Source organism: Brassica napus, chromosome C9 (assembly GCF_020379485.1).
Source record: "Brassica napus cultivar Da-Ae chromosome C9, Da-Ae, whole genome shotgun sequence".
In the NCBI taxonomy this organism is placed as follows: domain Eukaryota; kingdom Viridiplantae; phylum Streptophyta; class Magnoliopsida; order Brassicales; family Brassicaceae; genus Brassica; species Brassica napus.
The window spans coordinates 37484477-37498005 of NC_063452.1; the positions used below are offsets into that span (position 1 = coordinate 37484477).

Genomic DNA, 13529 nt, shown 5'->3' on the forward strand with positions numbered 1-13529 from the left:
TTTTTACTATATTCAATTCATATTTTTGAATCAGAACATTGTTTCCAAATACATAGCAAAGTGAAAAAGATTGACAACATAGACAACCAACATTGGAGGCTAAATGAAAACATAAGAAACACATGTGAAGCGGTTATAAGGTCAAACGAACTCATCACTAGAAGCTAAACGAAAAATACAAATATGATTAGCCTCTTGATGCAGGAACCAAAAAAATCTGCTAAACACTATGGTCCACTTCTACATCCATACTATATAATCGTCTTTAAAAGCACCCAAATTTTTTAATCATCTTCTATTTAAGCAGGATTTCCAAAGTATGCAGTCTCAGGTTTTTCTTCTTCCACAAAGCGTACATGACAGCCTGCAACACAAGCTTACAAATTTTTTTAATCTTATCATTTGGCAAAGAGTTATGCATCCAATCGATCACTTTAAGGAATATAGACGGTGCATTTAAAATTGTATGGCTGAAGAAAAAGGTCAAAAAATCACTTCAGTAACAACATTCAAATAACAGATGGTTCGATGACTCATCTGAAGTGTCACAAAGATGACATGTGGGTGAGACATTTAAACCTCATGTTCACAACCGGTCCCTTGTGGGGAACCTATTGTGAACCGCGACCCATGCATGGAAAGCGTGTTTCAGAATACGTAACTTGAACCATATGGAATTGCACCAATGAACTGAAGGATCTTCATGATAGACCGCAACCCACGTTTTTGCAGCTAAAAACTAACCCAGAGGAGAACCTGGAAAATAACGCCAAAGAAACACATCTAGCAATATTGGTTCAATAAACATAGGAGAAAATGGCAAACAAGATTATAGAAGCTGAATAATTCGATGTAATTCCCTGGAAAATGTCGAAGAATCACCTGATACCGCCACATAGACAGTATCCATTAAATGAATATCTGACATATGCGGACTGTTGGCACATGTAATTCCAACCAAATGTTCCAACCATATCCAATCATCTTGCCAAAAGAGTGGTTGACTACTAGAATGAACCTTGCATGAAACAAACGGTAGTCAGTGTCCTCGATTTCATTAATATTCGCCAAATCCAAGATCCAAAATACTGAAAATCCGCCTGTGACACCCCGATTTACATAATAAAATGTTACGATAAGTAAATAGCTCTGATACCAAAATGTGACACCCGTCACTTTCGAAATAGTAAAAATAATTCGATAAGTACAAATATCTGAAATGTCCATATATAAATATTTGAAAGTCCACATCCACGCTTGAATTCCATAATATAAAATAAAATCTGAAACATAAAGTACGACATAAACCGAGAGTCCGAAATACGAAATAACATAAACGATAAAAGCCCAAAGGCCTAGAGGCCCGATAACGATAAAAGCGATAAAAAGATAGATGCCCAAAAGCCCAATAGTAGTAAAAGCCCAAAAGCACCGGTCCGGTATAATCACTTCTGCTCGTCGGTCTCATCTGAAAGGGGGAAAGAAGGAGGGGTGAGCGACAGGGGAATCGCCCAGTGAGGTATGGGATGCTAATCCGCAAACCACTGACTCAGTTCATAGCACTACTAAAATGTAGGCCTAGCTCTAGCATGAAACAAACACGGTGTCGATTACACCACACAAAACAATCAACATATGTCTAGAGGACTAGACATGCTACAACCAATGCGATGATATCATACCGCATTTCCTTCATAAGGATATATATCTATAAATATAATTCTACAAGCGTCGTAAGTACAGTAGTCCACTCTGTACCCTCCGCAAATCCACGGCCTAGTGCAGAAATCTCTGCACCCCGCAATCTCAAACAATGCAGCCTAGTACAAACGTCTTTGTACCCCGCTAAACACACGGCCTAGTACAGATATCTCCGTACCCCGTGATCTCTCAAACAAGTCGTAGCTAGCACAGACGTCATGTGCCCCCGCAATCACACGGCCTAGTACAAACGTCTCTGTACCCCGAAAATTCCGCGGCCTAGTGCAGATACCTATGCACCCCGCAATCTCAACACATGGACTAACATATATACATATATATAATTAACAGTTTTTAGCAGCAATCATTTCAATCAACCGTTGAATCCTCTATTATCATATTTCCGGTTTAACAATCAATATCAATAACGAACAACCAAGACTCTCAAACAGACTCGATTCAAAGAGACGGATCCATGTTTCGAAACTAAACTTTCCATAATGGTAGTACTAAACTAGCTCGGGATTTAACGGAGTAGCCCTCACCTTAGCAATGAAGATAAGTGGTATATATGAACTCCAGCTGCTCAAATGGACTCCAAATCTGAAATCAGATCGAAATTTCGAGTCAGAACACCTTTCGAACGGTTTAAAACGGGTATTTACGGAAAAGTCAACCCGCTGGTCAAAGATCAATTATTTAATTAATTAATTAATTAATTAATCCGGTTTATCCTAACCGATTTCCAATTGATTTTAACCGACCGGTTTAACCTAACCGAATTGAAATCAATTTAAACCGGCTAACCGATCGGTTAACCGAGTCAACCGAGTTGACTCACTGAGTTGACTCGGCCGAGTTGACCGAGTCGCCGGTGAGTCACCGGTGTCGGTCACCGGCGGCGACGGCGGAGCTGCGGCGGCTTACCGGAAAGTTGTCCGGCGGCGACGACGGAGCTGCGGCGGCGGACGGTGGTCCGGCGGCGGAGCTGCGGTGGCGACGATTTCCGGCGACGGCGCGTGCGTTTCACGCGCGCGCGAAGGGCGGTTTTCTGGAGGCGCGTACGGATTCGTCCGGGCTCCGATCGTGACGCGGTTGGTGTCTACGGCTTCGTCTCGACGAGTGGAACACGATGATGGGCTTGGATGCACGAGATTCGCAACGGTTAAGAAGTTATTGTCGATTTACTAAACCGGCCGAAACTAAACTCAAAAATATGGCGGTTTCCGGTTACCTTTGGTTGCGGATGATGGTGGTGGCGAGCTCAACGGTCTGGCGTGTGGTGGCTCCGGCTAGGACTTCTGGTGAGCTTTCTCCCCCTCTCTCTCTCTCTCCCTCTCTCTCTCTCTCTCCCTTTTCTCTCTCTCTCTTTCTCTTTCTTTCTTTCTTTCTTTCTTTCTCTTTTAAAGAAAGACAAAATGGCCTTTGGGGATAGTTTGGGGTTGGGGTCATTACAATTCTCCCCCACTTACAAGGAATTCGTCCCCGAATTCAATTCATAAGCTGTCATGCCCAATGTCAACCCGAAAAAGCTCCGGATAATCAATCCTCATCTGGGGCTCGGACTCCCAAGTCTCCTCCTGAATACCATCTCTCTCCCAACGAACTTTGACCAACATAGTCATCATACCATCATCTGCTCTCACTTGGCGATCCAATAGCTCTACTGGCTGACACGGCGCACGCAAATTCCTACCAAGGTCACTGGGCGGCTGCTGCAAAATGAGCTCCGGTTCTCTCACGACTTTCCTCAAAACAGAAACATGAAACACGTCATGGAAATCTGATAACTCTTCGGATAAATCCAATCGGTAAGCAACTGCTCCAATTCGCTCCAAAATGGGATATGGTCCCATATATCTCGGTTTAAGCTTCTTCAGCTTCCGAGTCTTAGATCCTCCCTGAAATGTCCTCATTTTCAGGTATACCAGGTCGCCAACCTGGAACTCCAAATCTTTACGCCGCTTATCTGCATAACTCTTCTGACGGTCATGGGCTTCCCTAAGCCGCATCTTAAGCATCTCAACCTGCTCAACTGTCTCTTGAACCATTGCAGGTTCTATCTCACGTCGCTCCCCCACTTCGGTCCAACAAAGCGGTGTGCGACAAGGCCTACCATAAAGAGCCTCATATGGTGCCATCTTAATGCTCGAGTGATAACTATTATTGTAGGCGAACTCTGTTAGGGGTAGGTACTTTGCCCAACTTCCTTCCCAATCCAAAACACAAGCTCTAACCATATCCTCCAAAGTCTGAATCGTCCTCTCTGACTGACCGTCTGTCTGCGGGTGATAAGCCGTACTCATATGCACTTTCGTCCCAAGCGCCTTCTGGAAGGCTCTCCAAAATTCGGACGTAAACTTTGTATCTCGATCTGATACAATGCTGACAGGAACTCCATGCAATCTCACAATCTCGCTGATGTAAGTCTGTGCTAACTGATCAGCTCTGTCCGTCTTCTTAATAGCTAGAAAATGGGCTGACTTGGTAAGTCTATCCACGATTACCCAGATGGCATTCTTTCCACCTAAGGTGGTTGGCAACCCCGTCACAAAATCCATAGTTACCATGTCCCATTTCCACTCTGGCAGTGGCAGGTTCTGCAATAACCCGCTAGGCACCTGATGCTCGGCCTTGACCATCTGACACGTCTGACACTGCGATATAAATGAAGCAACATCCCTCTTCATACCAGGCCAATGATAATAACGCTTGAGATCCTTGTACATCTTGGTGTTTCCTGGATGAATAGAGAAACGCGAGTGGTGTGCCTGCTGCAAGATTTCCTTTTTTAACAACTCATCATTAGGCACACAAACCCGGTTCCGATACATGAACATCCCACTCGAAGCTGTATGATATCCAATACTCTCAATCTCGATCTGCTTACACAAAGCCTCATCAGCATCCTGAGTCTTACGCACTTTCCATAACAAATCTGCTTGCTCCACAGCCTCGAGGCCAACTGCCTCACCTTCCACGGTAGTGGCACACAATCTGAGACTAGCAAGTGTCCTAGTAAACTCTTGAACCTCCTTGGTTCCTGAAACATCGCTCCTGCGCCTGCTCAAGGCATCTGCTACCTGATTAGCTTTTCCCGGATGATAAGCAATATCCAGGTTGTAGTCTGCTAACAACTCGACCCACCTACGCTGCCTCAAATTCAAATCCGCCTGAGTGAAGATATATTTCAAACTCTTATGGTCCGTGAAGATCTTCACCTTCTCCCCATATAAATATGATCTCCAGATCTTCAGTGCAAATACAACTGCTGCTAACTCTAAATCATGCGTAGGATAGTTGACCTCGTGAGGCCTCAACTGACGTGATGCATATGCAATGACCTGACCTTCCTGCATCAATACACATCCTAAACCAGTGCCTGAAGCATCGGTGTAAACCTCATATGGTATCCCTGGCCTCGGGAGTACCAAAACGGGCGCATGGGTCAGCTGTCGCTTTAACTCAGTGAAACTCCTCGAGCAATCGTTTGACCAATCAAACTTGACGTCTTTGCCCGTCAGCTTTGTCATCGGCTTTGCAATGCTAGCAAAACTCTTGACGTACTTCCTGTAGTACCCTGCCAAACCGAGAAAACTGCGGATCTCCGTAGCATTCTTTGGCGTCGGCCACTCTGAAATGGCGGTAATCTTCTCCTGATCTACTGCAACTCCTACTTCTGAAATCACATGGCCCAAAAATCCAATCTTCCTCTGCCAAAAGCTACACTTACTCAGCTTGGCAAACAACTGGTGTTCCCGAAGCTTATCCAGCACAATCCTCAAATGCTCAGCATGCTCTTCTTTACTCCGAGAATAAACCAAAATGTCGTCGATGAAAACGATCACACACTTATCCAAGTGCTCCCGAAACACATCATTCATAAGCTTCATGAACGCTGCCGGTGCGTTCGTCAATCCAAATGGCATCACCACAAACTCATAATGCCCATAGCGTGTACGGAAGGCCGTCTTCCGCACATCTCCATCAGCTATCGCAATCTGGTGGTATCCCGATGCCAAGTCAATCTTAGAGAACCAAGAAGCTCCCTGCAACTGGTCCAACAACTCGTCAATACGCGGAAGCGGATACTTATTCTTGATGGTCACTTTGTTCAGACCTCTATAGTCGATACAAAGTCTGAAACTCCCATCTTTCTTTTTCACGAACAACACTGGTGCTCCCCACGGTGAAGTACTCGGCCTGATAAATCCCTTATCCGATAGCTCTTCCAACTGTTTCTTCAATTCCGCCATCTCAGCTGGTGCAAGGCGGTATGGGGCTCGTGAAACTGGTGTTGCTCCTGGCTCCACCTCGATCGCAAGAACGTCTGCTCTAGCTGGTGGCGGCCCTTTTAAAGCCTCAAAAACGTCTTCGTACTCGGAAACCACTGGAATGTCATGCAGCTCCTGCTGACCATCCTCCTTAACCATCGAAATGGTCGCCAAAAATCCTTCTGCTCCTCTCTCCAGTAGCTCATCTGCGCGCAACATGGAGACAATGGAAATTCCATGGTGCGTCAGAATCCCTTGGAATATGATCTTCCCTTCTACTCTGGGGATATGGACTCTCGCTCTCGGACAATCCAGTACTACTTGATGTCGTGACAACCAATCCATTCCAAGTATAACATCGTAGCAGCTCATCTCCAGCTCCGTCAAATCTCCGAGAAACTCAACTCCTCCAAGAATAACTGGTACATTGCGATGAATGCCGACTGCTCCCAACTTTTCCGTGCCGGCAGTCTGAATCTTCTTAGCCTTCGGTTCGAAGACACCCCGAAAAGGCCAAGACTGGGCTAAGCGTGGACTCACAAAACTATTAGAGGCTCCCGTGTCGAATAAAGTGTGAGCTGACTTTCCTCCAACCGAAACCGATCCTACACGAGATTTTGCTAACTACACATGACAACCACAAACCAAAATACTCAAACACAACAAGTATGAAAAAGTCACATACCCGCTATCGGTTCAACTCCTTGGGGATCTCCAACTGTAAAGACCCGTGGAGCGATGGCTGGACGCTTCGGTGGTGGTGGAAGCGCTGCATTGCCTCTCCTCGGACAATCTCTGTAGATGTGACCCGGCTGGTTGCAGCCGTAACAGTTCCTCGCTGCCACTGCTGGTGCTACTGCTGCTGCTGGCGCTGCAACCTGAGTACGTGGCGGCTTCCTACAATTCTTCGAGATATGCCCAACCAGACCACAGTTAAAGCACTAGAGACACTCTCCAAAATGCTGGCGACGACAACGCCCACAACGGGGTGCTACAGTCTGCTCCCAAGGCCTCTTCTGCGACCCCGAAGCCCCTCCTGCCTTAGGCTGAACTGCTTTGGAGAACTTCTGCTCCCCACCCATACATTTCTCCTGCACAGCCGCCTTCTCTACCAGATCCTCCAAACTGGTGTAGGTAACCACACTGCACCTACCACGAAGCTCTACTCGCATCCCATCTAAGAACCTCCTGATCAGATCCTCTTCATCTATGTTGTTACCCACAAATCTGCGGAGCTGGTTAAACTCCCGCTCATACTCCCTGACAGACTTTGCACCCTGCCTCAAATGCTCGAAATCATTCTTCTTCTCATGCAAAGCTTCCCTCGGAAAATACTTCTTGTTGAACGCGTAAAGAAAATCATCATATGTCAGCTCGCCACGGTGCATCAATCTCACTCCATCCCACCAGATTGATGCATCTCCGCGCAAATACAACTCAGCGATGTTTAGCTTGAGCCTTGGTGGGCACGAGATGGTCTTCAAACACTTATCCAAATTGTGCTTCCAATCGTGAGCAACTGTAGGTTCCGTCGTTCCAGTGAAATGCTCCAAACTCACATACTTCATCTGTCCCAACACCCTGATAAATGTCTCATCAACCTCGGGCACCTGAACTGGGAATGCAGGTGGCGGTGGTGGAACCTGAAAAACTCCTGGAACCGGCTGAACAGGAACCTGAGGGTACTGCTGGACTGGAGCCGGCTGATGTGGAACCTGATGATAATGCTGAACCTGAACTGGTGGAGCCTGCTGCATGCGAATCTGCGGACCCTGCTGTACTGCAGCCATCTGTCTGGCAACCTCCTGAGCAGCTATTCGGGCAGCCTCCTGGGCAGCTTGCTGGACTGTCTCCTGTGCAGCCTGCCTAGCCGCATCCTGAACCATCTGTCTCAAAGCATCCTGATCAATAGGCGGAGCCGCCTGCTGCGGAACTGCGGGCTGGACATGCTCATCCTCAGCCTCTCTAGCAACTCTGGGAGTCTGAGTACGAACAACTCTCTTCCTGGGCGCCATCTGAAGGAAAAGCGAAAAAGTTAACTTATGCCGATCTGTGGTTACCAACATTTAAGAAGGAGTGATACCGAACGGAAAGGTGCTATTTATTTTTATTTTCAAAGTTCCCAAATCCCCAAAAATATTTTGAAATCGTCTAAAATCGTTTAAACCGAATAAACCAAGGTCTCCAAAATTGCCATCCCGGGTCGGAGCCGGGACGGAACCCGCTCTGATACCAAAATGTGACACCCCGATTTACATAATAAAATGTTACGATAAGTAAATAGCTCTGATACCAAAATGTGACACCCGTCACTTTCGAAATAGTAAAAATAATTCGATAAGTACAAATATCTGAAATGTCCATATATAAATATTTGAAAGTCCACATCCACGCTTGAATTCCATAATATAAAATAAAATCTGAAACATAAAGTACGACATAAACCGAGACTCCGAAATACGAAATAACATAAACGATAAAAGCCCAAAGGCCTAGAGGCCCGATAACGATAAAAGCGATAAAAAGATAGATGCCCAAAAGCCCAATAGTAGTAAAAGCCCAAAAGCACCGGTCCGGTATAATCACTTCTGCTCGTCGGTCTCACCTGAAAGGGGGAAAGAAGGAGGGGTGAGCGACAGGGGAATCGCCCAGTGAGGTATGGGATGCTAATCCGCAAACCACTGACTCAGTTCATAGCACTACTAAAATGTAGGCCTAGCTCTAGCATGAAACAAACACGGTGTCGATTACACCACACAAAACAATCAACATATGTCTAGAGGACTAGACATGCTACAACCAATGCGATGATATCATACCGCATTTCCTTCATAAGGATATATATCTATAAATATAATTCTACAAGCGTCGTAAGTACAGTAGTCCACTCTGTACCCTCCGCAATTCCACGGCCTAGTGCAGAAATCTCTGCACCCCGCAATCTCAAACAATGCAGCCTAGTACAAACGTCTTTGTACCCCGCTAAACACACGGCCTAGTACAGATATCTCCGTACCCCGCGATCTCTCAAACAAGGCGTAGCTAGCACAGACGTCATGTGCCCCCGCAATCACACGGCCTAGTACAAACGTCTCTGTACCCCGCAAATTCCGCGGCCTAGTGCAGATACCTATGCACCCCGCAATCTCAACACATGGACTAACATATATACATATATATAATTAACAGTTTTTAGCAGCAATCATTTCAATCAACCGTTGAATCCTCTATTATCATATTTCCGGTTTAACAATCAATATCAATAATGAACAACCAAGACTCTCAAACAGACTCGATTCAAAGAGACGGATCCATGTTTCGAAACTAAACTTTCCATAATGGTAGTACTAAACTAGCTCGGGATTTAACGGAGTAGCCCTCACCTTAGCAATGAAGATAAGTGGTATATATGAACTCCAGCTGCTCAAATGGACTCCAAATCTGAAATCAGATCGAAATTTCGAGTCAGAACACCTTTCGAACGGTTTAAAACGGGTATTTACGGAAAAGTCAACCCGCTGGTCAAAGATCAATGATTTAATTAATTAATTAATTAATTAATTAATTAATCCGGTTTATCCTAACTGATTTCCAATTGATTTTAACCGACCGGTTTAACCTAACCGAATTGAAATCAATTTAAACCGGCTAACCGATCGGTTAACCGAGTCAACCGAGTTGACTCACTGAGTTGACTTGGCCGAGTTGACCGAGTCGCCGGTGAGTCACCGGTGTCGGTCACCGGCGGCGACGGCGGAGCTGCGGCGGCTTACCGGAAAGTTGGCCGGCGGCGACGAAGGAGCTGCGGCGGCGGACGGTGGTCCGGCGGCGGAGCTGCGGTGGTGACGATTTCCGGCGGCGGCGCGTGCGTTTCACGCGCGCGCGAAGGGCGGTTTTCTGGAGGCGCGTACGGATTCGTCCGGGCTCCGATCGTGACGCGGTTGGTGTCTACGGCTTCGTCTCGATGAGTGGAACACGATGATGGGCTTGGATGCACGAGATTCGCAACGGTTAAGAAGTTATGGTCGATTTACTAAAACGGCCGAAACTAAACTCAAAAATATGGCGGTTTCCGGTTACCTTTGGTTGCGGATGATGGTGGTGGCGAGCTCAACGGTCTGGCATGTGGTGGCTCCGGCTAGGACTTCTGGTGAGCTTTCTCCCCCTCTCTCTCTCTCTCCCTCTCTCTCTCTCTCTCCCTTTCTCTCTCTCTCTTTCTCTTTCTTTCTTTCTTTCTTTCTTTCTCTTTTAAAGAAAGACAAAATGGCCTTTGGGGATAGTTTGGGGTTGGGGTCATTACACCGCCCCCAAGACATTCTTTATGCTAGAATATATTTTTGACCCACGCCACCCAAACAGTTCCATCAGGTGCAAAGAGCAACCAAATGTGCATTAATCCAAAAACCGTGTTAGAGGCTTCCAATTTACGGAGACCCAGGCCATCCGATGATTTAGGTGTACATACGGAATTCAAAGATATATTGGCACCTCTTTCTGAATCAGACCCTCCATTCCAAAGAAAAGCACTGCATAATCTCTCAATATCTTCAGTACAACCCTTTGACAACGGAAAGGATGAGGCTTAAAAGTTAAATATTACATATAGAACCAATTGAATCAGTTGCAATCTTCTAGCATAAGAAAATCTATTAACTGTCGAAAAGGTAATCTTCTTCCTTACTATATCAATCAAATGTTAATAATTTTGCGGTCTCAGCTTATAAGGCATGAGAGGTGAACCCAAATAACAGATTGGTAGTGACCCCCGACAAAGACTGAGACGTTCAGCCAAATATTTTGCGGCCTGTATATTCTGCCCATCCAAATATACACCAGATTTAGCAAGATTTATACCGACCCCTGACCCTAAATAGAAGGTTTTAGGACTTGAATGATAAAAGCCATTGAGTTCTCACTCCCGTCAAAGAATATCAGCATATCATCTGCAAAACAAAGGTGTGTAACCAAAGGATTTTGAGTCATTGCATGAGGAGTGAAACCTCTCATGGGCAGAATAATTCAAGGCTTTTGATAAAATAATAGTGCATCCCTAGGTAGGCTGATCTGCCTGGTCTCTTGAAGGGGCATGGGTGAAGTGATCAAGAGGCTACTAGCACTCTTGGATGGATGACGAACCTTATCCTTGGAGTTGTGGTAGCTCATAGGATGCATTGCTACTCTCTAAACGCTTGATAACCCTGTCTAGTGCCTGAGATGGATCATGATATAGTGTGATGGTCAATGTTGGTATGCTGAACAGAGAAAGCAAAGGAAACTAAACATGCTTTTTAGCTTAAAGTTTTTAGATTGATTAATGGTTGAATCCGAAACCTCAGTTGGTTACAAGATATAAAGAAACCCCATGTCCCTAATGTTTAAGAAAGCCCTAGTCATAACTCAAATTGGTTTGTGCAAACAAACCTCTAATCCTAATTGATTTACATGGCTTATTCATATTTATAATTCTAATTGGTTTAGGATAACCAAAGTCAATCCAAAACTATTTAATTAATTACACTTTAAATAGCACACATCAAAATCCTAAATCTTTTTAGCCAAATAAATAAAGTTCTAAATCTTGTTGGACTAAGTTTAGACAAAGCTGGCTTGTCCTTCCATTTTATGGGCTGATAAATGCTTTTCGACCATTTCTTTATTGGGCTCGTACCATTTCAATCATGGTCCGACCAAGTTGCTTTGCATGCTCGTTTGGTTAATGAAAATACTCCTGATAATCCATTTCCATCCATGCATCTTTATCTTCCATTCCAATCCACCTCTCGCCAATTTCTGCACAGACAGTCCATTTTTCGATAATTTTTACTTGTCTAGTCCATTTCCTATCCAAACATGTTTGTCCATTCTATTTCCTGACAAACTAATGATCCTCCACACTCTATGAAGTTTGTAACAGTGACTTTGTCTTCTGTCGGTCCAAACTTCACGAATCAGCCTATTAGAACTCCTTTTAGCCCATTAAACCTTACTTGAGTTCATTTCAGTCTATTAGGTCGTACATTGGCCCATTGTCTACTTGAGTCATGCCTTGTCGTCAAACCCTTGAAGTTGAGGCTGATCCATATCATACCACCCCCTTCTCATTCAAAAGGATTTGTCCTCAAATCTGAACCTTCTAGGTCATTGAACTCGTGCATGACCTGCTTATCTTGCATTTTTCTAGACCTCATACAAGGACTCCCTCCGGGCTCAAACACAAAGTGTTGTAACCTATGTTACATGGAATCAGAAGCGGATACGTGGAAGCGGAAGCGATTTGTTTCAAAAAATAAGAAGCGGATACGTGTTGGAAGCATATATATATATATAATTTAAATCATCAAATAAAATAAACTTCTGAAAAAGTAAGAGTGTCTAATGTAAACCACACACAAATCAAAATCTAAAGTCTTGATAACAAGTATTTACAAGCGACATTAAATTTAATTTCATAATTAAATTTTCAACTAATATTTACAAGAGATATTAACTTTAGTTTCATAATCCAAATTTAATTTTCACCCCAGCCGTTCAATCATTGAACCATATACAAAAGAAAGGTTCATGTTTTGTAAAAGACAAAAATAGAACAAAGATATAAAAATTAAAGAGAATTACTTTGTTAGATCTTCTGGTCCTAGTAGAAAGAACAAGAAAGATAGCAACCATTTATCACCGTGTCTCTCCAGCTCCAATTTTTAATTAGTATTCAGTTAAGGAAATAAAACATAAAAATTTAATGTTTCTTTTTTATTGTTTATGTACGATTCCAATTTTGGATTCTAACGCTTCCAAATATGAATCACCGGTTCCATCAAGCTTCTAAAACTTGTTTTTTTTTTTTGGAATCACGATTCCGACACGCTTCCGACCGGTTCCGTGCGCTTCCGACTCCAAGTGTTCCTCCACTTTGTCAAGCTGCTTTTTGATTCCTATCCTTTGTATTGGTATTGGGATGAAAAATTTTCATCCAATCCTTTGTTTATGAACCAAAATCCTTTTGGTTCGAATTGAATGCTCTTTTAGATTAGGTGGTCAAGTGAACTGATCTCCATACCTCCATCTGATATGTGGTTTGTCAGTGACCTCTCTAAACTCTTCATTTGTCCAACTTGGGTCATCCTGATCAGTTGCGAAGATGACCACGTCCTTCACTCCTCCTTTTGAAAGATTTTTAACAAGTCTGAATTTCTTCTTTGGATCAGTGGATAGTGCTTCCTTGAGCACTTTCAGCTTCCTATCTCATAATGATTGGCATTGTGCTTGCTCTTCTTCATTGCATTCCAATGATATTGAACCTGTATATCCTGGATACTCACAACAGAAACTAGAAACCCAACATCATACATGTAACACATATTCTTATTTAAAACAAGAATCAAGTTTTGTTTCCCTAGATTATCTAGCACACACTTTAGATGTCCTTCATGATCATCACAAAATGTTTTGTACACTAGAATGTCATTAAATCTATAAACAACATTGTTCTCAAAGAATGTTCTCAAAACATGCCAATATTTATCATAATCAGAACACAAATGGTTAAGCTCAAGTTTT

The 13529-nt window shown here is 43.9% G+C and overlaps 1 protein-coding gene across 2 annotated transcripts; it reads right to left on the minus strand.

The window, feature by feature from the left end:
• Positions 1 to 4179: 4179 nt before the first annotated feature.
• Positions 4180 to 10306, minus strand: LOC106382734. 2 transcript variants are annotated; one of them, XM_048768614.1, is made up of 4 exons: positions 10056 to 10306; positions 9749 to 9961; positions 9359 to 9416; positions 4180 to 7990 (listed from the first exon to the last, which is right to left on the minus strand). In XM_048768614.1, exons 1-4 carry the CDS (start codon positions 10289 to 10291, stop codon positions 6917 to 6919), a joined length of 1581 nt encoding a protein of 526 aa, XP_048624571.1. In that variant the 5' UTR covers positions 10292 to 10306; the 3' UTR covers positions 4180 to 6916. The 2 variants fall into 2 exon arrangements, with proteins under 2 accessions (XP_048624571.1, XP_048624572.1); XM_048768615.1 differs by lacking the exon at positions 9749 to 9961.
• Positions 10307 to 13529: the final 3223 nt, after the last annotated feature.

What these genes read in the sequence shown, in the direction of transcription:
- LOC106382734 (XM_048768614.1), bottom strand. Translation starts at nt 10,291, where the DNA reads ATGTCTTGGGGGCGGTGTAATGACCCCAACCCCAAACTATCCCCAAAG. An exon ending in ACCATCATCCGCAACCAAAG is followed by an intron (nt 9,962 to 10,055) that starts GTAACCGGAAAC and finishes CGTGCATCCAAG; the next exon opens with CCCATCATCGTGTTCCACTC. An exon ending in CGCCGCCGGCCAACTTTCCG is followed by an intron (nt 9,417 to 9,748) that starts GTAAGCCGCCGC and finishes ATCTGATTTCAG; the next exon opens with ATTTGGAGTCCATTTGAGCA.